At 41.1% G+C, this 25,140-nt stretch overlaps 1 protein-coding gene across 25 annotated transcripts in view; it reads right to left on the bottom strand.

Moving 5' to 3' along the window:
• Positions 1 to 11,324: 11,324 nt before the first annotated feature.
• The window catches only part of EPB41L3 (erythrocyte membrane protein band 4.1 like 3), a 128,346-nt gene continuing 114,530 nt past the window's right edge, over positions 11,325 to 25,140 (bottom strand). For 14 of the 25 annotated variants that reach the window (XM_026661244.2, XM_026661281.2, XM_026661264.2 and 11 more), the window contains 10 exons: positions 20,213 to 20,287; positions 19,705 to 19,806; positions 18,107 to 18,832; positions 17,471 to 17,593; positions 16,578 to 16,970; positions 15,028 to 15,162; positions 14,081 to 14,179; positions 13,141 to 13,221; positions 12,766 to 12,883; positions 11,325 to 11,485 (listed from right to left, as the gene is read on the bottom strand). In XM_026661244.2, the coding sequence (XP_026517029.1) occupies positions 12,773 to 12,883; positions 13,141 to 13,221; positions 14,081 to 14,179; positions 15,028 to 15,162; positions 16,578 to 16,970; positions 17,471 to 17,593; positions 18,107 to 18,832; positions 19,705 to 19,806; positions 20,213 to 20,287 (1,845 nt within the window). In that variant the 3' untranslated portion in view covers positions 11,325 to 11,485; positions 12,766 to 12,772. The remainder of the gene's footprint in view (positions 11,486 to 12,765; positions 12,884 to 13,140; positions 13,222 to 14,080; positions 14,180 to 15,027; positions 15,163 to 16,577; positions 16,971 to 17,470; positions 17,594 to 18,106; positions 18,833 to 19,704; positions 19,807 to 20,212; positions 20,288 to 25,140) is intronic. The other 11 variants (XM_026661262.2, XM_026661353.2, XM_029913843.1 and 8 more) reach the window with 8 other exon arrangements.

Below are 25,140 nucleotides of genomic sequence, written 5' to 3'. Positions count from 1 at the left end.
CCTTCATGTATGGTCAAGAAATTGCCAAGGATGATTCTGGCATGAAGAAAGGCAACTTATTTGTCCATTATGGGGAAGCATCATGAAATAATGGATATTCAGACATGTCTTTGCAGACATGCATGTAGTTGGTTATTAGCAAAATATGAGGCAACATGACTTCATACAAATTGCAGCAATTTTGTAAGGGTAATCCTCCAAAAAATAAACTCTTAGGTTTGCTCAGAAGTCTGATTGGAACTACAACAAGTTACCAAATCTTTAGGACAGGCATAAATTCTGAAAATTGTATGTATTGGCAACTTGACAGTGGCTTCAAAAGAAAGTTACGCTGACCCTCTTATTTCCCCACAAAGGGATTCAAGCAACCTTTCCATGAATGTATGTTCCTAGCGTAGAGGCACATGGAAAGTCCAGATTAATTTGTCAAGGAAGGAGGAGGAAGGAGAGTGTTGCTGTCCTTACCCCACAGAGTCCTCCTATGTCAGGTATACACTTACACAGGAGAATGCTAAAAACACTGTACATCAGCACATTACAACCATCTTGTGACAGTAATGCCACAGGTATGTGCTTAGCATTAACCATTTATAAGTTTTCCATATGTAATTATGACTTAAGTGATGGTCTGTCTATTCCAAGGATGACATAAAGGAAGCCCTGCTTTGCTGCAGCCAGAAGCTGTACCGCAGTCCGTTTCAGTACTGCGCTGCAGGTTAGTGTCACTGACAGGCTTTGGCATTGGAGCTATGACCATGGTGCACATGTCTGTGTTTCATCAGTAGCTAGGGAACTAGGAGGTGCTAAGTGCTAGTGGGTAGATTAACAACACCCCCTCCTGCTGTGTAACAAGATTTACACTTGTGTGAATTATGTGCATGCTGTGGTCTAGATCAATGGAATAAATGCCTGCAGAACTACGCCCCTATTGGCTTAAAAGTCCCTGTGAGAAGGGCACTTAGCTGAGAGATGCACTACTTGTGCTACTTCCACTCATTGTGCCAGGGATGAACATAGTGTTCGGCCTGACTCCTCCTACTGGAAGAGGTTTTGTAGACTCATGGATATTTGATTTTGTACTTTCACATTTTATTTTTCTTACCTTCAATGTCAAATCATTTCCTTTGACCCCATTCTAAAAGAAGAATTTGGATGCTGTGTATATCCATCCTCTGGGTCCTGTCATGCGTTTTATCTAAGCTTTATCTTTGGGACTATCATCACCCTGAGAAATAAGACTGGACCTTATCCTGGAAAACACACACTGTCGGTGCTTAATAATAAATAAAATAAATAATATATAATAATAATAATAATAATAATAAAGACTGGCTTAGAATACAAGATGAACTTTAATCCAGCCATGTTGAAAAGTACAGTACAATTTGTGATTCAGAAGCAACCTTAGAACCAGTAAAATGTTCTAGAATCCAGAATCTAGAACAAATGTTCTAGAATTTTGCAAAGCAGAATAGTACTGAGGCTGGCACCACTGTTGGGGTATGTTTGTGTGAGTGAATGGAGGAGCTCTTGTATCATTGTAACATTTCCTGCTAAATAGCAGAGCAATTTCTTATAATAAAATAAAAAAATCATGGTACATCTTGAGAGGCAGGAGTGTTCTCTGAACATAAAGTGGCTGTTAGCTAAGCTATTGTACTGGAGAAAACAGACCTGATAAAACCTTCTAAAGATAAAAGTAAAATAGTAATGAGGCTAAAAGTATTGCTGTCATCTTCATTACTTTCCTTTAAGACTCTCTCTCCAGTATAGCCATTAATCCTAATTATGTGGAATGGTGATTATGTTACAGACTAGAATGAGGCCATCAGACTATAATGGTGAGATCTGAACTCTGGTCCGTGAGATGAAAGGAGAGGGGGTACTGTGGATTACATATAAGCAGATCCGGCTTCTTTCAAATTAGTATTTTTAAATCCTGGAGCCAACAGTCTGAGAAGCATGACTGTGCACTCGAATAGGAGCAAGGAAAGGGAAACAAATCAGATATGAAGAAGCACAAAGAATATTTAACAAAATTACTAAGTGGCTACTATTACTTCCAATAAAATGTACTATTTAGTCTTCAAGATAATGAATACAGTATTTTGTGGTTGCTCGGTAAGAATAAGCAGTGTCACACCTACTGCTTACCTCCACTTAAATCTCTACTTTGAGATGGAACTATAAGATGCATAGGTGGTAATGGTGTTACTTGCTGTCCGATAAGCTACTTATTCCTAGATTAGGAAATCTAATCATGTTTTCCACTGTGTTACTGGAAGGAACCTGGAGCAAGCCAGCCACAAATGATGGTTACTCACCTTCTTGTAACTGTTATTCTTCGAGATGTGTTGTTCACGTCCATTCCAATCAGGTGTGTGTGTGCCGCGTGCACGGTCATCGAAAACTTTTTCCCTTAGCAGCTCCCCTTGGGTTGGCTAGGGAGTCCCCTGGTGTGGTGCGCTCATGGCGCTCAATATATGACCCTGCCGACGTGACTCCCCCTTCAGTTCCTTCTTGCTGGCTACTCCGATAGAAGGAAGGAGGGTGGGTATTGGAATGGACGTGGACAACACATCCCGAAGAGCAACAATTACAAGAAGGTGAGTAACCATCTTTTCTTCTTTGAGTGCTTGTTCACGTCGATTCCAATCAGGTGACTCCCAAGCTCTCCCCCAGGGGTGGTGTCAGAGTTAAGGAATCAGATTGGATTGGAGAAGCACCCTGCCGAAAGCTGCATCCTTTCTAGCATGCTGGGTGACGGCATAGTGGGTAGTAAATGTGTGCACCAAAGACCAGGTTGCCGCTCTGCAAATCTCCTGGATGGGCACTTGGGCCAGGAAAGCGGCGGACGAGGCTGGAACTCATGTCAAGTGGGCGGTAATAGCCGGGGCTGGGACCTTGGCAAGTTCATAGCAGGTACAGATGCAGTCCATGATCCAGGAAGAAATGCGTTGTGAGAAGACTGGAAGCCCCCTCATCCGGTCTGCCACTGCTACAAACAGTTGGTTCGACTTCCTGAAAGGCTTCGTGCGCTCAACGTAGAATGCTAGCGCAAGCCGGACATCTAGCGAGTGAAGCCTCTGCTCCTGTGCATTAGCATGTGGCTTGGGATAGAAGACTGGTAGAAAAATGACTTGGCCAGTGTGCAATTGGCATACCACATTGGGCAGGAAGGCTGGGTGAGGCCCGAGTTGTACTTTGTCCTTATGGAAGACTGGGGGGGAGGGGTCGGAGGTTAACGCTTTTAACTCTGACATCCTCCTGGCTGATGTGATGGCAATCAGAAATACCACCTTACATGAGAGAGACAGAAGGGAACATGTAGCCAGTGGTACAAATGGGGCCCCCATTAGCCTAGAGAGGACCAGATTGAGATCCCAAACAGGCACCGGCGGTCAGGACTGTGGATATAGCCTTTCCATACCTTTCAGGAAATGGCCCACCATAGGGTTGGCGAATACCGAGCGCCACAACTCTCCGGGTGGAACGCCAAGATGGCCACGAGGTGTACTTTGATGGATAATCCAGCCAAACCTTGCTGCTTCAGAGGCAGTAAATACTCCAGGATGGATGGTATAGATGCCTGAAGTGGAGGTACACGACTCTGCTCACACCAGCACAAGAATCTTTTCCACTTAGCTAGGTAAGTGGCCCTGGTGGAAGGTTTCTTGCTACCAAGCAGCACCTCCCTCACCAATTCCATGCATTGGAGCTCCATTGGGTTTAATCATGAAGCTTCCAAGCCATGTGATGGAGGGACTGGAGGTCTGGGTGAAGGAGGTGACCGTGGTCCTGTGTGATAAGAGTGTCCACTGATAGCTCCAGAAGCGTGGTGTACCAATGTTGGTGTGGCCACGCAGGGGCTAGCAGAATTACCTCTGCCTTGTCTCTGTGGATCTTAAGCAGCACTTTGTGGATGAATGGTATCTGCGGGAAGGCATACATTAGACGGTCTCCCCAGGGTAGCATGAACAGTGACGTCCCAGGGCTACTGACCTAGAAGCCCTCGACGGGGTGCCTTGGGCCTGATGGTAAGCCCAGGGGGTCCAGAAGGGCCATTGTGCGACGAGGGGCCACTGTGGCTGCCATGCCGCTTGTACGTCTCTTCGGCACTTATCAGATCTATGTCTACTGCGCCTTGACTAATAAAAGTCGGCCTCCGAGTCCGAAGATCCTGAGGGCAAACGACCACGGTGGTGCCGACAACCCCTGCGCTGGCGGTTGGTGCCGTGAAGAGGAGGTCAGGGATCGGTGGCGTAACGATCACGTTGAGGATCAGTGTGTGATGTTGCAGTCTATATGATTTTATAAAAAATATGCTAATGAGTGAATATAATGTAATTAGAATATGCTTCATGCAAAAGGTCTCTTGTAAGGTATCATTATAAAGCTTATAATCTACTGAGTGTGATCATCTTATTTGTATAAATGTACCACTCTTGTATCTAAAACTAAAAATATGAAAGATAACTCTGAGGGCCTATTGTAATTATGCAAAGTGTGGGCCATTAATGGTGGTTTGGAATCTTGATAACTCCCATTAACCAAGACAATTGACTGCAAATGGCTCTGTTTTACCTGTAAGTCTTCCTGTATACAAGTGGGTAATGAAGTCTTGCAGTGACATGTGATCATGTCACCTGAACTGGAATCCATCTTCAACCTGGTGTCTTTCCATTGAGAAGGAGGGGGTGGGAACCCAGAGAGGGACAAAGGATTTCCGCCTTATGCAAAAGATATATAAATGGGTGGAACAGAACAAAGAGGGAGAGGAGCCATCATGAAGAATCCCCTAGCTACCACCTGAGCTGGAACAAGATCTATACCAGGAGAAAGAATTGTGCCCAGGCCTGGAAGGTGTCCAGTCTGAGGAAAAAACTTACTGAAGCATCTCTAAGGGTGAGATTATCTGTATTCAGTTTGATTAGACATAGATTTGCATGTTTTATTTTATTTTGCTTGGTGACTTATTTTGTTCTGTCTGTTACTACTTGGAACCACTTAAATCCTACTTTCTGTATTTAATAAAATCACTTTTTACTTATTAACTCAGAGTATGTGTTAATACCTGGGTGGGCAAGCAGCTCTACATATCAGTGTTATAGAGGGCGAACAATTTATGAGTTTACCCTGTATAAGCTTTATACAGGGTAAAATGGATTTATTTGGGTTTAGACCCCCATCGGGAGTTGGGCACCTGAGTGTTAAAGACAAGAACACTTCTGTTAGCTGCTTTCAGGTAAGCCTACAGCTGTTAGGGGATGTGATTCAGACCTGGGTCTGGGTTTGCAGCAGGCTAGCGGGTCTGGCTCAAACCAGGTAGGGCACTGAAGTCCTAAGCTGATGGGGCAGGAAAGCAGGTAGAAGTAGTCTTGGCACATCAGTTGGCAGCTCCCAAGGGGGGTTCTGTGATCCAACCCGTCACACAGTGCCAGCTGTCCTGAGACCGGTGCCTTGTGTCCGGTGCCGGGGAACAACTGTTGTGCTCTAGTGCTGTGTGTCGGTGCTGGCCCTCGGTGCTGGAGGCATAGATAGTCGTGCTCCTGGTGAAGTGCGATCTTGTACCAAGGCTGGTGCCGGGGAGTATTACGGCGATGGGGACCTGGAACGGTGCCGGCCCAGCAATGAGGAGAGCCTCATCGTTGCGGGCTTGCCTCTAGACGGTACCTGTCTAGGCGGTGCTGGAGGTTTCTCTCTAATGGCTGGGGGCTGAGGTGCAGTTATTTCAATGAGCTCCTTAGCAGCCTCAAAAGTGACCGGGGTAGGCACCTGTCCCGCTGGAGAGTCACTACGTGCTGGGCTCAATGGTGCCGTTTGGGGTGCCAGAGTCGATGGCATGAGCTCTTGCTGCTTGGGAGCTGAGTCTTTCCTCTGGAGCAGCAAAGCCTCCACTGATGGTCTCACAGCTCTCTGAGGAGAGCGCCCTCTGTCCCCCTTCTTATGGCGCTTGTGGGGCACCAGAGATGTGGAGCGGTGCCAGGGCCCTGCTCTTTGCTGCAGTGCCAGGGATCTCTCGTGCCAGCATCCTTCCTCGGCATTGATTCACGGACCGACGCCGGGGCGCTCCGCACCAGGCCCTGGCAGTCAGGTGCTGCTGGATGGAGCGTGGCTTCCATCAGTAACTGTTTTAAATGGAAGTCATGCTCCTTTCTAGTTCTAGGCTTGAAAGCCTTACAAATCTTGCAGCGCTCAGACTGATGCACCTCCCCTGAGTTGTGGGGATTGCTATTAGGCATAGGCTTTCGGCATACACTGCAAGACTTAAACTCTTGGGCTTGAGGCATGCCCTGAAGCCCAAGACAGGGTAAGGGGACAGGAACAATCCCACTCACCAATTTCTATACTAAGTATAAACAACAATACACTATCTACTAAAACAAGAAACTGGGTAGGACTAGGTACTAGGCTAAGGGAACACTTGCAAGCAAGCGAAACACAGTTCCAATGCCGCCACAGATGGTAAGAAGGAACTGAAGGGGGGGGGGGGGGGGCAGGTTGGCAGGGTCATATATACGAGGGCACCACTCCAGGGGGCTCCCTAGCTGACCCGACGGGAGCTGCTAAGGGAAAAAGTTTCCTACAACCATGCACACGGCATGCGCACACCTGATTGGAATCAACGTGAACAAGCACTCGAAGAAGAATCTCTTGTTTCTGAAGTGGCACAAACTTTAGTGATAAAGGTGCTTCCTCTGTGCACGCTTAACTCAAGCAGCATTGGCACCTGGAGAATGATGCCCTCTTTGGGAGTTACTGAATTAATACAATCCTTCATTTTCTTTTCCACATAGAAATTATATGACAGAATGAACCCTCATCTTGGCACTCATATTTAGTAAATATTTGCAACTAAGCCTGGTGGTCCACAGAGCACTTCACGGTGTTCTATGTAGTTTCTTCTGTCACAAAGTGGAACCATTTGTCTTATTCAAGCAGCTGTGCTTCTTGCTACTAGCTGTAGTTCAATCCACAACTCCCAGGGTTTCCAGAGGGGTTTTTTTTTGATCAGCTAAACTCAAAGATACAAGCATCTCCCTGAACAACTGCTTTTTTGTCCCTCTTCTTTGGGAGTTTCTTTGGTATATATTCGGCTGTGGTCAAATTTGTGGACACCACCAAAATTGGAGACCTATAAAACATACAGCGAGGCAGAACTAAACTGCAAAGGGATCTTGAGAGAGGTTAGAGCAATAAGGGCTGCAGACATGAAGAGATTCAATATTAATGAACAAAAAACCTCTTCCCAGAGAGATGCCACCAAGTAGCTTGTTTTCATTATAACTCCTTAATATTGGCCGGATATATTACACTTTTACTTCATGTAACCAGGCACTATAGTCGCTGCAGGGATGACATGGATTCAAAACTGTGAGGTGGGGAGGGGAGGGGTGTCCATAATACGAAAAAGGTTGAGACCCCTCTTCCAGTCCAATCACCCTTACATGGTTTGGGACTTGCTTGCCTTAGATGCTGCCTTTTTCCCTTATGTTTCACGGCAATGGCTGAAATCAGCTAAAGACCTCTTGCTAGTATTGACAGACCTTTGAAGAATGAAGGTATAGGGGTTTTAGAATAGGGTCGCTGATAGTAACCCAAGGTTTGACAGACTATCAAAGCATGATGCAAGGCAACGTTGATCAAGCATTTGGGGGACGGATAGCTCAGTGGTTTGCGCATTAGCCTGCTAAACCCAGGGTTATGAGTTCAATCCTTGAGGGGGCCATTTAGGGATCTGGGGCAAAATTGGTACTTGGTCCTGCTAGTGAAGGCAGGGGACTGGACTCAATTAACCCTTCAAGGTTCCCTCCAGTTCTATGAGATAGGTATATCTCCATTTATTATTATTAACTGTGCACGGTTATGTTTCTTTATGACAGGCAAGGGTAATCTGAAGTGTTGTCTACTGCTGGCAGCTTCAATATTTTATATATAACATATGCCATGTGCCCAGATGTTATAACAATGGGTGTATAAACAAAATATTTACATAAGTTAAAGTAGCACTCAAGTTGAAGAAAGGTTAAGGCACGGGAGTAGGATTCAGAAGATCAGGGTTGAGTTCTGTCACAGATTTCTTGAGCGAGTCATATAGCCTCTCTGTGCATTCAATCTCCATCTATAAAATGGGGATACTAATATCTCACCACTAATGCTCCTGAATTGGGAAGATTCTATGGTTCACAACTACATGGAAAAGCCAATAAATGACATTAAATGAAATACTGAAATTCGGATTGTGTCCCACAATCTTTTATGAGAAAACAAAGGAAATCGGTATCAGATTTTCCTGAATTACAAGTTGGTTGCAAGACTGAAGCATGGCCTCATTGTCTAATTTACCTGAAAATGTGCTAACAAGGAACAATATCTGAATGGGAGCTGACAAAGTGAATATTTGTCAGCCCCCACCCTTCCTCCATCTGAACAAATCTTGTCTGTTTGAAGAATATGGGTGAAGACGTCGGTTCAGGTTCTGATCTAATTTCTGAATATAGAGGCCCATCAGAAAATTCCTGTAATGCTTGAACTTGGTCAACATTACTTATTATTTATGTGGTAATAGCCTCAAAAAGCTTAAGACAGATCAATACTAACTGATTCCTAAGGACAGTATTTGTTTTTAATGATTATGAGCTTATTGTATTTATACTTTCTGTATCTAGAATAGTGACACCTGCTACGTTTCTTTTTTACCTACACATCAGGATCCTTTATCTTAATGATGCAGAACAGCCCGTTCAGACAGTGCTGTATTGTCTGAAATTATTATTCCAGCTGTAATGAGTGAGATTTCTCTCTGTATTGGTCTGTGTTAGTAATGGTGCAGGTCTTGTGACAGTTTGTTTGTAGGGGCTGTCGTACAGCTCAGAGCTGGACAAGTGAGAAGAGACTGAGACAAAAGGCATCTGGTAGAAACAGGAAAGTGTTCTTTATTTCATGTGGCACAGCATTAGGCAGACAACCCAAGAAACAGTCACTAACAAAAATCAAAACTATTATTCCCAGGACCATTCCGAGGAATTACCCCAAACAAAGGTCTGCTGCTAACAATGACTGAGATGTCATTGCCAATCCACTCTAATCTTCTCTTACTCTGTAACATGCTTAGGCCATACCCTAGCTTTTGAAGGAGACTAACCTCAAAGATACAGTATCTTCAGACAGCATACATACTGTACATAATCACTATAGTACATTTCCCTCAAGCCATGCTAAAATATAATGCTAAGGGTAACTCTGGACAGAAGGCAGTATAGTAGCCACTCACATCTCTGAGGTAACATAATGCTGTTTCTTAGCTGACAAGGTAAGGGCCACCTGAGGGAAGATCAATATGGCTTCAGAGTCTATTTTTAAACTCTTAATGCAGAAGCAAGAGCCTGGAATGTAGTCTGCTGAGAAACAGGGTAGATACCTCTTCTCTCTGTAGCTGAAGGGGGGGGGGAGGGGGGAGGAAAGAAATCCAATTCTAGGAAGGAATAGAATTTATAGACACATTCTGTTATATTAGGAAGAGGGTCAGGAAGAGAGCTCCAAAAATACGAACATAAGAACACAATCTTTGCATTATTCATTAGGTAATAGGTGAGAGATGACTGATGTGCTAGAAGGGGAGATACATAAAGGGAGGTCTTAAACAACAAAGACATGAAGAATGGCTGATTGAAAACATCATTTTAGAGAGACAGAGTAGAGCAGTCAAAGCCTCAGGAGATTTCTTTTTAATTATTAACTACAGATTATTCTCTTGATATATTCTCTTTTCTTTCTAAATTAAGAAAATAAATACTTGTAACAAATCTGTGGGCCAAATCCTGCCCTCCACTGAAGTCAATGAGAGGGAGCCCCATGTACACAAGTTCACTTGTATTTATTTCTTGCATCCTACCAGGGTTTATGGATTGAAGGGTGAGTTAAGCCTCTACAAATTCATCTTAAATCCCCAAGGGAACGCCATCCAAGTGTGGTCAAGGAGCAAGCAACAGCAAACAGAAAAGGAAGGATTCTCTTAAATAGATAATTCATCCATGATTCAGAGCAAAAATAGAAAAGAAAACAGATCTTGAGCCAATGCTACATTTTCATTATAATTTTGTTAGCCAAACACAAATAATTTCCATTTAACGTAATTGAAACACAGTACACCGCTATAGAAAAAAGAAGCATAATGTTCTTTTTCCTTTGCTAACATCATTTTACTCAAAGGAGTACATTTTCATATTATTATCCCGTAGGCTCCCCTGCAAATTCCAGTTGTCTGCACGGCGTACTGTGGTCCATTGTAAGACAAGACACATCTACTATGCAGATGAATAAAGCCTTTGATATCATACAGATATTACTTGGGTTTTGAATATAAAAAACACTGGATTCTTTTAGACACAGAACAATACAATTTTGGATGCATTTACCACTTTTATTTCACTATGCAGAAACATACATTCACCATGTGTTGTGACGCAGCTGAGAGTGTAATGGAGACTATATCCCTTCAGTGGATATTATAACGGAATACTAATGAGTTTTCAGTGGATGTTCTGTACAGTTTAAGGCTTGGCTCTGAACTAGATAGTAAATGCTGCTGACCAGATTCTGAAATGAAACATTTTTTCTCTGAGAACAAAAGGGAAGTCAATAAAAAACCATCAAGGTTATTTCAGAGTAATAATTTTGTAACACTATAAACTAAGGAAAATACAGACTTTCTCCAAAATAACTACATATAATTTACAGGGTTAGAACTTCTGAAGGGTGACTGGAAACTTTCTGACTTTAACGCTGAACAATGCTGACAAAAAAAATCTTAAAGTCAAGTAAATGTGCTGAAATCTTTACTACCTCACAAGTTATTAAATCAGGTATGTAAAGCACATTTTGTAAGAATTTGAATATTTTGATAAGATTAGAGATTCATCATTTTTTATCAGGCAACAGTAATAAAACCAGATAAAACAAATACAAGATTCAAATTGTTTCCTGAATAAACTGTGTTATTGGCACATCTAATGTGTGATAAAACATTATACACAGTACCTCTACAGCTTCTAGCAGTTTAGGGTAATCTTCATGTACAGTATCCATAAACAAAAGGTTTGCCACCTAACAAATTTTAATATGTTTAGATTTAATAAAACGTGAAAGGCATGAACTGTTTGTGTGTTACATTAGATCACTGTTTATATTGGTTATGAACGTGCAGGTATAGCTGAAAACTTAGATATAATGAAAATTTAAAATGCTGCTTTTCTGTAAATTTATCGTTGCTTCATGCAATATTGTTTTACTGATGCTGATTCAGATTGCTTTATACGGGAAAATATCTCTGCCAGTGTCTTTATTAGCGTTTAAGATCAATTCTTCGGTACTGAAATTTTCCATGGACAGATACAAGTCAGTCAGGTTAGAACTGAGACTCCATATAGGCTCTGGTATTCCTAAGGGTGTGCATGACTGGATTCGTATGCAAGCTAAATTATTCCTGCAGGAAAGAGAACTGAGTTAATTACTTGAAACAACTGAGTTTCCCCTCTCTCTCTCAAATCAAAGGTGAAAAGGGGCTCATGTTGAATACTTCAGGTGACAACAATATTATAACCGCATGATTCCAGCATAAGTAACTGCCAACCTTGGGCCTGATCCAAGGTGCATTGGAAAGACCCCCATTGATTTCAGTGGGCTTTGGATCAGGCCACTTCACTGTTTTCTCTGAATTGATTAGCAGAAGACCATAATTGTTACTGGTGCTCATTCCTTAAGGACTGGCTCCATATTCCAAAATAAGTAGTAGTGGTCTTACTCACATTTGCTTTAGGCATTTATATTTCCTCATCCAAAGCAGGAAAGCAGTAAACTTTCAAAGAGATGCTGCACATCATACTAATGTTACTTATACCAAATGCTAGGGAATACATAGTGCTTCAAGAATATGATGCTGCTATCATTTCAGACAAATTAGACAAGCAGCCTCTTTTTGTGTGTGTGCATACAGCATTCAAAGCAGCCTATGGATGATGCTGTCATTAAGAGCTCTTGCATAGCAGGTTAGTATGCATGATATGTTTCTGCACATACAGTAAATACAATATTATCAAGATGACTGTTTAGCCAAACTTAGTTGGAGAGCATGCCTTTACTGAAGACAGCTTGACACAAGAAAAGCTGCATTATTATCTCATCCTGAGAAACAATGCCACTTTCAAACACAAAATGTCCTTACAAAATACAAGGAAGTCAAGACATCCAAATATTGACACAACAATTAATTTGGGGTTAAAAAAAGAAAATTGGACCACACAGCTTTACAAGTTTGAATTAAAACCCTAAATTGTGCCATATTTGTGCCTAAAATAGGGTAAGTAGCTATAATTATTTCCCTCCGCATTTTAAAAGAAATTAAAATTGTACCTTTAAGAACAAAATGCCTTTGTTCTTAAGTCACATATATAAACAGACAACAGATTTTTGATGGCAGAGTTAGACATTTTAGGAATACATTAAAGCATGGATGAGTAACATCCAGAGAGCCAACAAAAGCAAATTTCCATTTCTCTAACTGACATTATTAAACAAAGAAAAATACATTGAACTAAATGTGTATAATTTACATCTGAGGTAAATTCCAGAATTAATACTTGGCTCACATGGTTTTTGCAAATGCCAGTGAGAGAAATAAGGAGTTAGAGGTGAATTATGGAAGGAGAATGCCTTTGCTGCATGCCAGCCCAGTGAGTGCCTAGGAAAATCATCTATTCCTCTTACCTGTGGGTCAATCCTCCCCATCTTCTGGTGTGATTTCTGTCTCTTTATGTACCACTACTTTGGTCACTGACATGTCAGGGTGCTGCTCTTTGGCCTCTTTAATTGCCTGAGCCAGCGCCTAGCCCAAGGAAACCACAGAAGGGCAAAAACAAAAAGGAGGTGGAACATGCATGATCAGTAGCAAGGTGGAGAGATTCATGAGAAATTACACAATTTACAAATGAGGAAAAATGATTAAAATATACTATCATTGATTTAAATACTAATCCAGTTTAAAGCATGCCAGTATGAACAGTGTTTTAAAGCTTAAGGTTAAATATTCCCTCTTTGGTAGTTTTCAGTTCAGGGCAGCTTTTCGTAGCTTATATACTCTACCTGATCATGGTCAATATCGGCATCTCCTGTGATGACTATTCGTTTTTCAATTCTTGTCTCTGAAATGCCTCCTTTCACAGTCTAAAAGTGAGAGGAACAAATACAAATAAACACACTCATTTAAAAGTGGTGCTGCTTGTTCAAAGAAACACTTCCAACATATGAAGAAAAGCATGGATATACAGCATATCTACACGCACAACAGGAGAAACACAAAGCCTCTGCTCCCACTTAAGTCCTATTGTGAGGGCTCTTAAATGGGGTGTGGCCTTGTGTGACTCCTTTGCCTAGAGATGAATTTCACCCAGATAGGCTTAAATCCTGGCCCCAGTAGGTATGTCTGCACAGCAACTAGACACCCATAGCTGGCCTGTGCCACCTGGCGCGGGCTTGCGGGGCTTGGGCTATGGGGCTGTTTTATTGCTGTGTAGACTTCTGGGTTTGGGTTGGAGCCTGAGGTCTGGGACCTCCCACCCCATAGGGTCCTAGAGCCCAGTCCCCATCCTGAACCCAGAAGCCTGCACAGCAATCAAACTGCCCCGCAGCCTGAGTCGGCTGGCATGGGCCAGCCGTAGGTTTTTCTTTGCTGTGTAGACATACTCGGTGAGGTTAATGGGAGTTATGCTTAGGGAGGAAAGATGGTCCAGAGGTTGGGGTGCTAGCCTGGGACTTGGAAGACCGAGATTCAATATCCTTCTCTGCTACAGATTTACTGGGTGACCTTGGGCAAGCCACTTAATCTCTTTGTGCCTCATACAGGGATGTTGTGAGGTGCTCAGACACTACTGCCGTGGGGACTACATAAGTATATACGCTAGATAGGATTTCACACAGAAAATATTAGCATGCATCCATATTCTGAAATAAATATTGATTTATACAGTCATGTCAAAGTTCTGAAAATACATCTATTCAAGGACTGAACCCCTCATTTTCTTACTTTCGTGATATGTGTAGTAGTTGTAGTACTGGTAGTTTCAGATGTGATGGTTTGTGCACTCATCAACACACCTGGCTCTGAGTCAGCACCAGAATCTGCCTAAATAGCCAAAAGAAAAAAAATGCCACAAATTGTTCGTGAAAAATGGAGATATTGGCTGAGCTTTCCTGTCTCTAGACTTCTGCATAAAGAATGTGGCTGATGATATAAACTAATTGCTGCTGGGATGTTCCTTTATAGCTGACAGGCTATTCCATTTGACTGAAACAACAGCATTTCTATTATGCCTGGTGGTGTTCTAAGTGCTTTGCAAATAGTACCTACTGTGGCCACTTCTAGAGTGGAACGCAGCAGCTGCTTAACAATATACATCAACAGTTGGAACATGAAGTAAAGAATTCTACATGGGACTGGAACTGCCTGGAGAATTCAGAGGTAAAAGGTAATTGCTTGAGTTGGTATTTAATCTGAACACCAAAATGAATATCTTATTGTATTGAGAATATCTTAATATTCTTTTTGTAATACTCTTACAAAAAGAATCATGTGGTTCTTTAATGGCCAGGAGACCAGTCAGACCTGTCCCATAGGACTTAGATGTTATTTCATTACTTACATTTCTACTTCAGAATTTTGCATCACCTCATAAGTTTACAACAGTACTTCTGTTTGTATTACAATGTGTCTCATACAGTTTTTTAAGGATATATGTTTAAACATATACATCGAAGTCCTGTAGTCTAAGCAGTGTTCACAAAAGATTGTATACTGGTACGAATAAGAGTACCTTCAGATAAACCTACATATTTATATAGTTCTTCTGTTTAGTATAGACTTACTATGGGTGATACTACTATTTAAAACTGTAACATATTTAAAGCAGCTGACACTCAGGTACTTTTTTAGCCCTTGGTAAATTAGGTCCTGGATCTTGCAGAGTTTCTTACCTGTGATGATTCATATGTAATGGTTTTTGTTTCTGTATGAACTATGGGAACTTCCTTGGTAGACATTTCAAGCTTCTCCCCACCTGGAGAAACACTGCCAAAGCTGATGGTTTCAGTCTTCACAACTGGTGACTGCTTCAATGGAAAAGTAATTGGAGCATTTATTAAAGCTTTTGGATTTCTCAGAGATATTTTTTTTTTGTTGGGGAGTGGAAAAAAATAAAATAAATGTGCTCTGCATTACAGGAAGGAAAAAAATGTCAGCATAATGGTCCATACATGTATATATGTTAACAATACTCCAAGGCAGTTTTTATATCTAATGCTAAGCTGTAATTCATGAAAGTCGACTTTAGAAAAGATGCAAATATTAAAAATTTGCTTATTTTAAAATACAGTAGAACAGATTGACATTACAAGTTCATTTTCTTGTAATTACCTCTCAGAAAGAGAAGCAAAACAATATGAAGGTTTTTAACACCTTAGTACAAATAGGTTTAGAAATCCTGCTAATGAGGCTAAAATGAGAAAACTTAGTAGTTTAAAACAAGGTAAATTATTTACAATTGAGACAAACATAGAAGAATGTATTATTTTCTGTTCCATTTGGACAAGTGAACTCTATAAATCTTAATGAACTTTCCACAGGCAGAGGACACTGAATCCTTATGATCAGTTACATAAAAGACATCAGTCTTCAGCACTGCACACTCCTTTAGGTAAAATATACATTGCATGTTGTCCAGGACCGGCCTTACTGGTGGGCGACCGCCCAGGGGGATGCCATGCTCAAAAGGAAAGGAGTAGGGCAGGCCTGGGGTGTGAGGCTGCAGAAGGGAGCTCAGGGCAATGGGGAAGAAAACAGCGGGGCCTGGGGGGTGATGGAGGGTTGGGGAGCCCAGGGAGGCAGCGGGGGCCAGTGGCGCCAAAATACAAGTTCACCCAGGGCGCCATTTTCCCTAAGGCCGGCCCTGATGTTGTCGATAATGGAAACCAGCAACAAGCCTCAGAACTGCCATGCAAGAAAGAAATAAGAGGAGAAACAAACTGCCCACTATAAAGATGAGATAATGTAATCTACTACCTGTGTATATTTTATTTAACTCTTCATCAGTGCAGTTAATTTAGTCCAATATTGTGTACATTATACCAGTGATAATCAAACCTTAGCGGGTCAGGAACCAAATTAGCAATCATCGTTACCCAAAAGAGCCACGGTAGTGTAAATTCATTGTTTCATTTATTTTATATATATAAAATGTGAGTATGTGTGTGTGTCTATATTATATATCTATATCTATATCTAGATATAGATAGATTTTTTTTCCCCTCACAGCAAAATGACTGACCAAGTATTCTACAATTGATTAATAATATAGCAAAAATATCCTGACTGATTAATAATTAAATCACATGGTGTTTTAATATCATGTGCTGCAAAGAGCTGCAGGAGACTCATTAAAGAGCCACATGCGGCTCCCGAGCCTCAGTCTGAGTATCACTGCCTTATACTTCAATGCAGAAATAACTGATTATTAATAACTAGTTACCTCAACATGAGGTTTTCTTTCCAATGTATCGGAAACGTGGACTGTTGCACTCTGCTCCTCCTCTTGCTGATGAGAAGCAGCAGCAGCAATTTCTTCCCGTTTGGTTACAGCTTTATCAGCCTCCTCCCTTTTTTCCTCTTTAGCCCCCTCAGTCACAGCTGAACCCTCCTTTCCTTTCATACTAGAAGCAACAGCAGATACTGCCTGTGCCATAGCATCCAGCTGATCTCCAGCCAATTTAACAGCATCCCCACTTGCATGCACATTCGTCACATATCTCTCCTCGACCAATACAGTCTCCTGCACAACCTTCTTCACTGCATCCTGATATGGCAGAATCTCTTCCTTCATTTCGCTGACACTTATCTCCTGGCCGGTCTTTGTTTCCGTTCTCTGTAGGGAAATGGATCTAAATGTCAGAAGTGAAAAATAAAACTTAACCCAGCTCCTAATGCCAATGTACTGTAAATATAAGTAACAAACGATATTAAAGTTTGCCATTTTGTTTCTCCTGAGTTGCTTAAGTTTTCACTTTAAGGTAATTATTATAGCAAAAGCGCACCATGAATCAGCATTTAAAAAGGGGAGAAGAAATCTCATACTATCCTTTTTGTTTGTATCAATGCCCTAGCATTCTAAACGCAAATAAAATATCCTGTAAAATGACAAAAGAAAAAAAAAAAAGGAATAGTACTTGATTTTCTTGTGAGGTTTCTGGTTGTGATCTAGCTTAGGAAGTAAAAGGCACACCAAGCATTTGCATTAATATTAACCATGCAGATTCTGAAATATCTATGAGTCAAACACACTTATGTGCAAATATAGGGAACAAAAGAAAAACAAAAATCAGTAGTGTGCAGTTATAAAATTCATAGATGGAATCAAACGGCCACCTGAGCCCTGCTATGTGAAGTAGAAGTAACCTCTCCTATGAACTCAGTTGGTTTTCTTGCAGACTCTAATAAACTGAAGATATCTGAACCATCCAAGGTTTTTTCACTGGAGGACTGTTTAGTCTAAGTGGACAAAGAAATGCAGAGTCATACACAAAAGAGAGACAGACAGACACACACAGATATGTTAATTGACAAAACTCTAGGCTGAGACAGAGGAAAGGAGGATAAGGTTGCAAGGACACAGACAGGTTGAAAACAGGAAAAGAATGGGAAAATAAATGAGCACAAATCTGTAATGACTATAAGCAGTAATTTAAAAGCATACTTGTTAGCACTGGGATTTTGCTGGTTCAAGCAAACCTTTTTTCCCCCCCATTACAAGCCACAGCAGCAATACTACATTTCAGCAACATGAATCTCTAAATAAATTTGAAAAGTTTAAAGCATTATAATGCCTGCTTTGGACTGTGGTACTGACTTAAACCATGAGAAAAAAAAATAAGCTGGGTTGGCTATTGTCAACATAAAGCCAAGCAGCAAGAGAACCGAAAGGTAGGGTAGTGTGAGGGTATTGCCTAAAAAAGTCATGCTTTAATCTTTAAATTGTGGCACAAAGTCAAAGCCACTTGTTACCACTACTCTTGATGCAGACGACTCAGAAACATAGTGAGCAGTAGCAATGGTAAATGGCTGTTCTCTGGAATATCTCCACTCAGACAGGCTCTTATCTTTCCGACCAAATGCCCCTGCTTTCAGAGCTTCACTGTCAAGGTGTTTTTCAGCTCTGCCAAACTGCAAGCTTCCCAGTGCACCATGAAAATCCTGGTCCATCTTTTGTGCTTTCTTCAAACTTTCCTCTTCAGGACTATGCAACTGAGACTCTGCTTCCTTTATAGGTGTCAAAGATTCGGACAGCTTTCTTTTTGTACTCTGTACATCGGATCCCCTCCTGGCTTTTTCGTCTGTGATGGGCTCTAGAATTTCATATTCAGCCACTACTGGAATGATTTTCACAGATTCTGGCATTCCCCTCTCCATTTTTTGAAACGCTTCTAGTGATGACTGCACTGTTTTCTCTCCCTCTTTAGCTTTACTTGTCATGGTTACAATTTTCCCGGATACAGCATCATAGGACTTTCCTAAGGTGTACATTTTCTGTTTATTCTCCTCTTTTGATTGTATTTCATTTTCCAAGTCCTCAAAGCTTTGCATTTCAATGGTACTGGATTTTAATATCTCAGGTGGAATGTCACCAGTTTTACTGCGCACAGTCATTACTTTGTATGTCACAATTTTTTTCGATTCACCATCAACTACCTCAGTAGGTATTTTGTCTACAATAACCCAATCCTCAGTGCCCTATATTTGAAATATAAAAGCTACATTAGATTATCCAATTGTTTATTTTTGTTTTAGGAACACTAAAATATTAAAACTTAAGAAATCTGAGGTAGCTATTTTGAGAACATGTAATAGCTGTACCTGGTACAGCAGCAATTAAACAGCATCACTGTTTGCAACATCAAATCTGCGAAGAGTTTCTTTTGTGACCCCCGTTTGAGGCCATTTATAATGTGGCACAGTCTTACTCTGATAACTTGCAGCTGAGTAGCATTTTAAAAAAATTAAACACACATCTGACTGGCTGTTTTTGAGTAATCCTGGCTGGCTGTAAGCTCATGCACCATAACAATACCCTATTTCTTTAAAATAAAGGTCAAGTTATAAAAATAGGATAATTAGCCCATTCAGTCACCCCCCCACTCCCATGTAAATATTATTTTGTGAAAGTATTTTGAGGTCTCAGGACAGCACATGTTTGTATATGCCAGAGTCTTAACTGAGTTTCCTTGCTTTTATGGGACTAAATCAGACTCCCTTAGCATTATTTAAATTTAGCTATACAGTATATTAAATATCCTGAGTATTGTGGATTTTGTTTGAACATAATATACAAATGCAATGTGCCTATATACATATACAAGTATGCTATGTGATTTAGTTTCAATTAGGGTGACCAGACAGCAAGTGTGAAAAATCGGAACGGGGTGTGTGTGTAATAGGAGCCTATATAAGAAAAAGACCCAAAATGCGGGACTGTCCCTATAAAATTGGGACATCTGGTCACCCTAGTTGCAATGTACACAGTGTCCAATTATTTATCCCTACAATAGTTTAATTTATTCAACTAAACCAATGCACTGGTTTAAATAAAATTCATTAAAAATAACCTCTAAGGATGATGGAACACTTTTCTGGAAAATGATTTGATGAGAAGTAACAACAGTGCCAGCAGATTCTCCTTCCTGCAGCTTCTTCTCTATCTCTCTTGGCTAATGGAAAAATCAGTAAGAATTCAAACTTAATCATCAAGATAATCTGAATTCATTTGACACCATAAAGGAAATTCATTCTAATGACAACATTGCCTCATTCACTGTAACATTTTCAGTGAGACTTCTGTACTCTGCAAATGCATGCACAGTTAGAGAACTCTCCCCTCCCCCAAATCCACTCACCCAAGGCTGTTAACCACAGGGAAATCAATCTCTAGTAGGTAGACAAAAACTTTGGAGGATACTTGTTCTCCTTCCCCAGCATTCTGCCCACAATAACATACCTACTTGTGGAGCTTTTTTTAACATAATGTTGTGGTTTTGAAAAGGAAAATGATAGCAAAAGAGTAACTCCGGGCCAGTCTATTTGATTGCATTTTAAGAAAGTATGTTTCGTTTTTACCTGCGACTCCAGGAATGTAGTACTTCCCTTCTGCAAAAATATAAGTTTTTCAGATTTTTCTTTTTCTTCTTTGGTCTAATGAATAAGAGAGGGCCGGGGAGTAGACAGTTTTAATAACTGAAATGCATTCTTATTCCATACCATATACAAACTTATCTATGTTTCATACATTTCTAACGTACAAGCAAACCATTCATTGCCAGACTATTTCATATGAGAAACTAGTGTGGAGGAAAAATGCTCTAACGCCTAAACTTTGGTCAAGTGAACTGTATGTAGGGTCAGGTGAACTGTATGTGTGGCCTGGAGGAAGGAGAAAAGGGGGGGGGGAGTAAAAGGAGAAGAGTAGACAGAAATCATAAAAGCAGAACTAACTGTAGAAATTATAAAAGTAGAATTAACCTTTGTAACAGACTATGATTAATAGATGTCAGGTGACAGAGCAAGAAAACGCAAAGGGCAAAAAAAACCCTAAGAAAAACAGGAAAACTTGTTTTGCTTTATTCCTTATATGGATGTAAAACTTTAAGGAAGTACATGTAATTTTTGTGGTTTTATCCTATATAATCTCTTGCATTTTATCTGTCGGGGGTGTTCGGCTGCCTTAGCTGACTCCCCCATGCATGCATGTTTGATTGATCAATAAAGGAGCCTCAGGCTGTCTGATCCAAAATCAACCGTGTGGTCAATTTTCCACAACACTAGCAAACAATTAAACAGGAATGATTGTAGCAAAGAACTTTCCAAGCAATAAAATAAATAAATAAATAAAAAATCCAGGAGTACCCCTGCTCAGGACACACAGGTGAATGAAAGATAGACACTGGGATGGATTTTAAGCAGCAGGCTACAACTTTATTAACTTACAACTGGGTATGGATGGTATATAACCACCCCATCTCATATACCAGACATTTAACAGGGTCTACTGTGGCGTTACAGGGCTCCCACCATATAACCAAAAACAACTTGTCCCACAGGGCCCAGCCCACTTCTGAGTCCTCTCACCCACTTCCCTACTCCCCATGAGGGGGATAGAGGTTACAAATGGGGGATCTCGGTCTGTGTAAACTTAGGTCTCATTTACCACTGGTACCTGGCCCGTTTAGCCTTTATGCACACTGGACACAGGCTGTAAATTGTGACAAACTAAACATTCTCTTACTAACAGACTTCCAAATCCTATTCTTCTGTTCCTCAACTGTGCCGCCACAATGATGCAAGGAAAGTGAAAAAACCTTTGGAAACTGACCGTTTGGCCCAGTGTGGGGAAAAAATCCTGATCCCCCAAAACAGTGATTGGTCAGACCCATCCCTTCCTATCCAGCATTCTGGAAACAAAACTCACTGTGGTTACAGCTAAAAGTAGGGAGGGGAGAGCAGATGAAGAGGCAAGAGGCTCGTGAAGTCCAGGGGAAAGTTTAAATTGTTGGGAGGGGTGTGGATGGACCAATCGGCTCCCAGTCCCCCCACTCCCCAAAGCCAGCCAATGGGAGGCAAGAACCCCAGGAGGCGGGACACGGCTTCTGCATCTTTGCGCATGGGTTTTACTCCATCCATACCTTCTAGGAGGGGTCCATCCCCTTTTCTGGTCCAACCAACAGCCCACGATCTCACTTGTTGAGACGGGGGTGGGGACATTTCTCAGGCATGCACTCTCCCCCTTACTTCTAGGGCAATGCATTTTCTTGACCAAACATCCCCTGAAGTGTGATGAGGGAGAGAGGGAGTTGTGGAAAAATCCCCATCTACTATAACATCCAGTGTATTATTCTTTATTATCTTTTTTGCAAGTATTATTGCTGAAGTGATAAAAGGATAATCTTTCAACATTTAATGTGACATGTATTCTACATGTTTTAGTCACTTGAGAAGAATACAAATTTTAACAATGAAAAAACAGACAAAATAAGGAACATTTACAAACCATGCATGGAAAGGTAAGTCACTGAGCTTCAGGAAACAAACAGCTACTACTGCTTGAACCTCACTGACAAAAGCTGTGTGTGTGTTTTTTAAATCACATTTTCCTATTTTTAAAAATGTTAGTCTTTCGCCTATTGTTGTGTGAAACTGACTAATGGACTATACATTTCCTTATAGTAATCTTAGGTGTTACTTTTAACTATACTAAACAATTCTTAAGTGAGATTTAAGTAGACTGTGTATCTCTTTGAATTGATGATGTTATTTTTAAAAAGCAAGTGAAATTGGAGGTTATCAAAACTCATATTAATATATCGTGTTCCAGAGGAACCATGCAATTTATTTAAACACCATACATTTCCAGGACACAGAATTATGTTATTTTGTATCACTCAATGCACTAGAGAGATCAGTGGTACTTAGTCTAAGTAAACGGGGCCATTATGACTTAATTTACAATACAGATCACAAAAATCAGTAGGTGATACTAAAAACTAATACCTCCCAGTTTCCTGTGTCAGATGTTACCAAATGGGTCAGTAGAGGGCCTAGAACAATTTTAAGTTAATAATAATTTGGGGAAGACAAGGGTAACACCTGGGAAATGGTGTGCTGAGCTGAATGAAACTTATTATGGGTCAGACTGTGATACCCTGACTCCTGTTGAAAAACTCTGTTAAAGTCAGTGGGGCTAACAGTAGAGAAATATTCTACTCTATCTGAGAAAGAGTATTGTAATCTGACCCTATCTGACTGAGAAATAATAATAAAAACTATCTGAGGGAAGACTGTTGTCATAAGACAATTCTCACAGCATCTGAATACTCCTTGACCTTTGTCAATCTGGGTGCACTTGTATCTTCTCCCATTTTTGCACTGGCTGTGGGTTTCCAAGTGGAATTTGAGGTATTGATTTTGACCTATAAATTGCTTGGAACCTGCCTGACAGACACCCACCTCTCTGGGCAATACTTGAGCAGAAATCCTTTTGGTTTATAAGAGAGATAGGATGCTGAGATGTCATGGTTAGTGAGGGCCCGTCGCCTTTGGAATTCCCCCTCTCACCATTGGTCCAGAAGAGCCCTCACATCTGTGAATCTTTAGAGCATTTTGCTGAACCTCATCTACTTGGGTGGATTTTGGAGAGAACTGAGGTGCATAACATTGGTGAAATTGGGTGGCATGTAGGGTTTTGAGAGAGCTTAGGTGGTTGGGGGGGGATGGCTATTTTTGTGGGGAGTTTGTTTGCTACTGCTGGTTTTTTGTCTTACGTATGGGCTTGGGCTTTTATTTTGTTAAGGTGCCTAGAGTCTCAGATAAATAACTTTATGGTGCGTTCAAAACAAAGTAGACAGGGATTTTTAGTTGCTTATACATTTTTATCAAGCCTCTCTCTGTCGTATTTGGGCACATTTATCAAAATGACAACCAAAATGATTTCTATCAAATAGTAGTAAGAAAAAAAGCCATTTCAATAACCACCTCTTCCACTGATAATAAATATCTTCCCAGCCACTGATTTTAAAAAGCCAAGGTAAACGGATGAGTCTTGCACTGTATCCCAGAAGGCTGCCAAACTGAGACTCTGGCATAGTGCGATTTCTAAAGCCGTCATGAATGCTTTGTCATCTGCTCATAGGAATTCATCCCTTGGGGAGGATAGCAAGAGCATTCCAGCTAATTGTAGCTACCACTGATGTATTGACGTAACAGATTACAGTGACTATAAAGATACCGCCCCATTCATGAAGGTGTCATTAGCTGCTATTCCAAGTATAAACTCTGAGGATTTTCTCAATACAAGGGGACACAATCTGTGCTCTCATATTCATGTAAACCATCAATGAAGAAATTATGTTTTATAGAAGAGGCACTCAGAGATTTAATACATTTAATGTTGCTTGGTTACCTTTATATGGATTAAACTTTATCTGATGTTAGACGGTGTGATCTCTCTTTGGGGAAAAAAGAGTTAATTTAGGAAATGTAAAGGCAGAGAAGTTACTGTACCACATTGTTAGAAAAAGGTGTTACTACTTACTGCAGAACTGTACAGAATTTACTTTGTAAGGCCACACCCAGTTCAGCACGGTACTTAAGCACATGCATAGTTTTAAACATTTGAGTAGCCCCACATAAATCAACAGGGTTATTCGCATGCTTAAAGCTACGCATTGTGCTCTATACTTCCTGAATCAGAGCTTAAATACAGTAGCCTGGTCCACACTAATCCCCCACTTCGGACTAAGGTACGCAAATTCAGCTACGTTAATAATGTAGCTGAATTCGAAGTACCTTAGTTCGAACTTACCGCGGGTCCAGACGCAGCAGGCAGGCTCCCCCGTCGATGCCGTGTACTCCTCTCGCCGAGCTGGAGTACCGGTGTCGACGGCGAGCACTTCTGGGATTGATCTGGGATCGATTTATCGCGTCTAGACAAGACGCGATAAATCGATCCCAGAAGATCGATCGCTTACATCCGGACCAGGAAGTAAGTATAGATGTACCCAGTATTTAGGAATGATACCTTTTTACTATACTGGAACTGGATTCCTACTATGTAGCTGCATTTTTAGGAGACTCTTCCTTAGGCATCTGTAGGGTACCAATCACCATAGTGTCTAAGCACTGCAAATATTGGATGCAAGGTGAAAGATCCTTAGGATCATCCCTTTCTGATTCCTGGTTTAGGCTTCCTTACAAGTCTGAGATTGTACACAATCCCTGAATGCACTGCCTTGGTCTGTATAAGCAGTTCCTTGTAATATTTGGGATCCAGGGCTTTTCTGAGTGAGAGTCTGTTTCTCTCTTCAGGTATTCAAAGAACAGGAAGCTGAGGAGTGTTTCCAAACATACAAGTGCAAGCTTCTCCACATTTTCCCATTTCCGTCTGTGACAGACCCAGACCAGTGGGGTATAGGAGTCTGGCAGAAGGCAAATATACTTGCCACTGGATGAATAGTTTTCTGTTCCCTGAGTGACCAGAGTAGGGGCTGCCCTAG

Source organism: Terrapene carolina, unplaced genomic scaffold, assembly GCF_002925995.2.
Source record: "Terrapene carolina triunguis isolate 2854851 unplaced genomic scaffold, T_m_triunguis-2.0 Scaffold58, whole genome shotgun sequence".
Taxonomy (NCBI): Eukaryota; Metazoa; Chordata; order Testudines; family Emydidae; genus Terrapene; species Terrapene triunguis.
The sequence above is the reverse complement of the archived record's forward strand: the minus strand, read 5'-3'. Positions and strand labels throughout refer to the sequence as shown.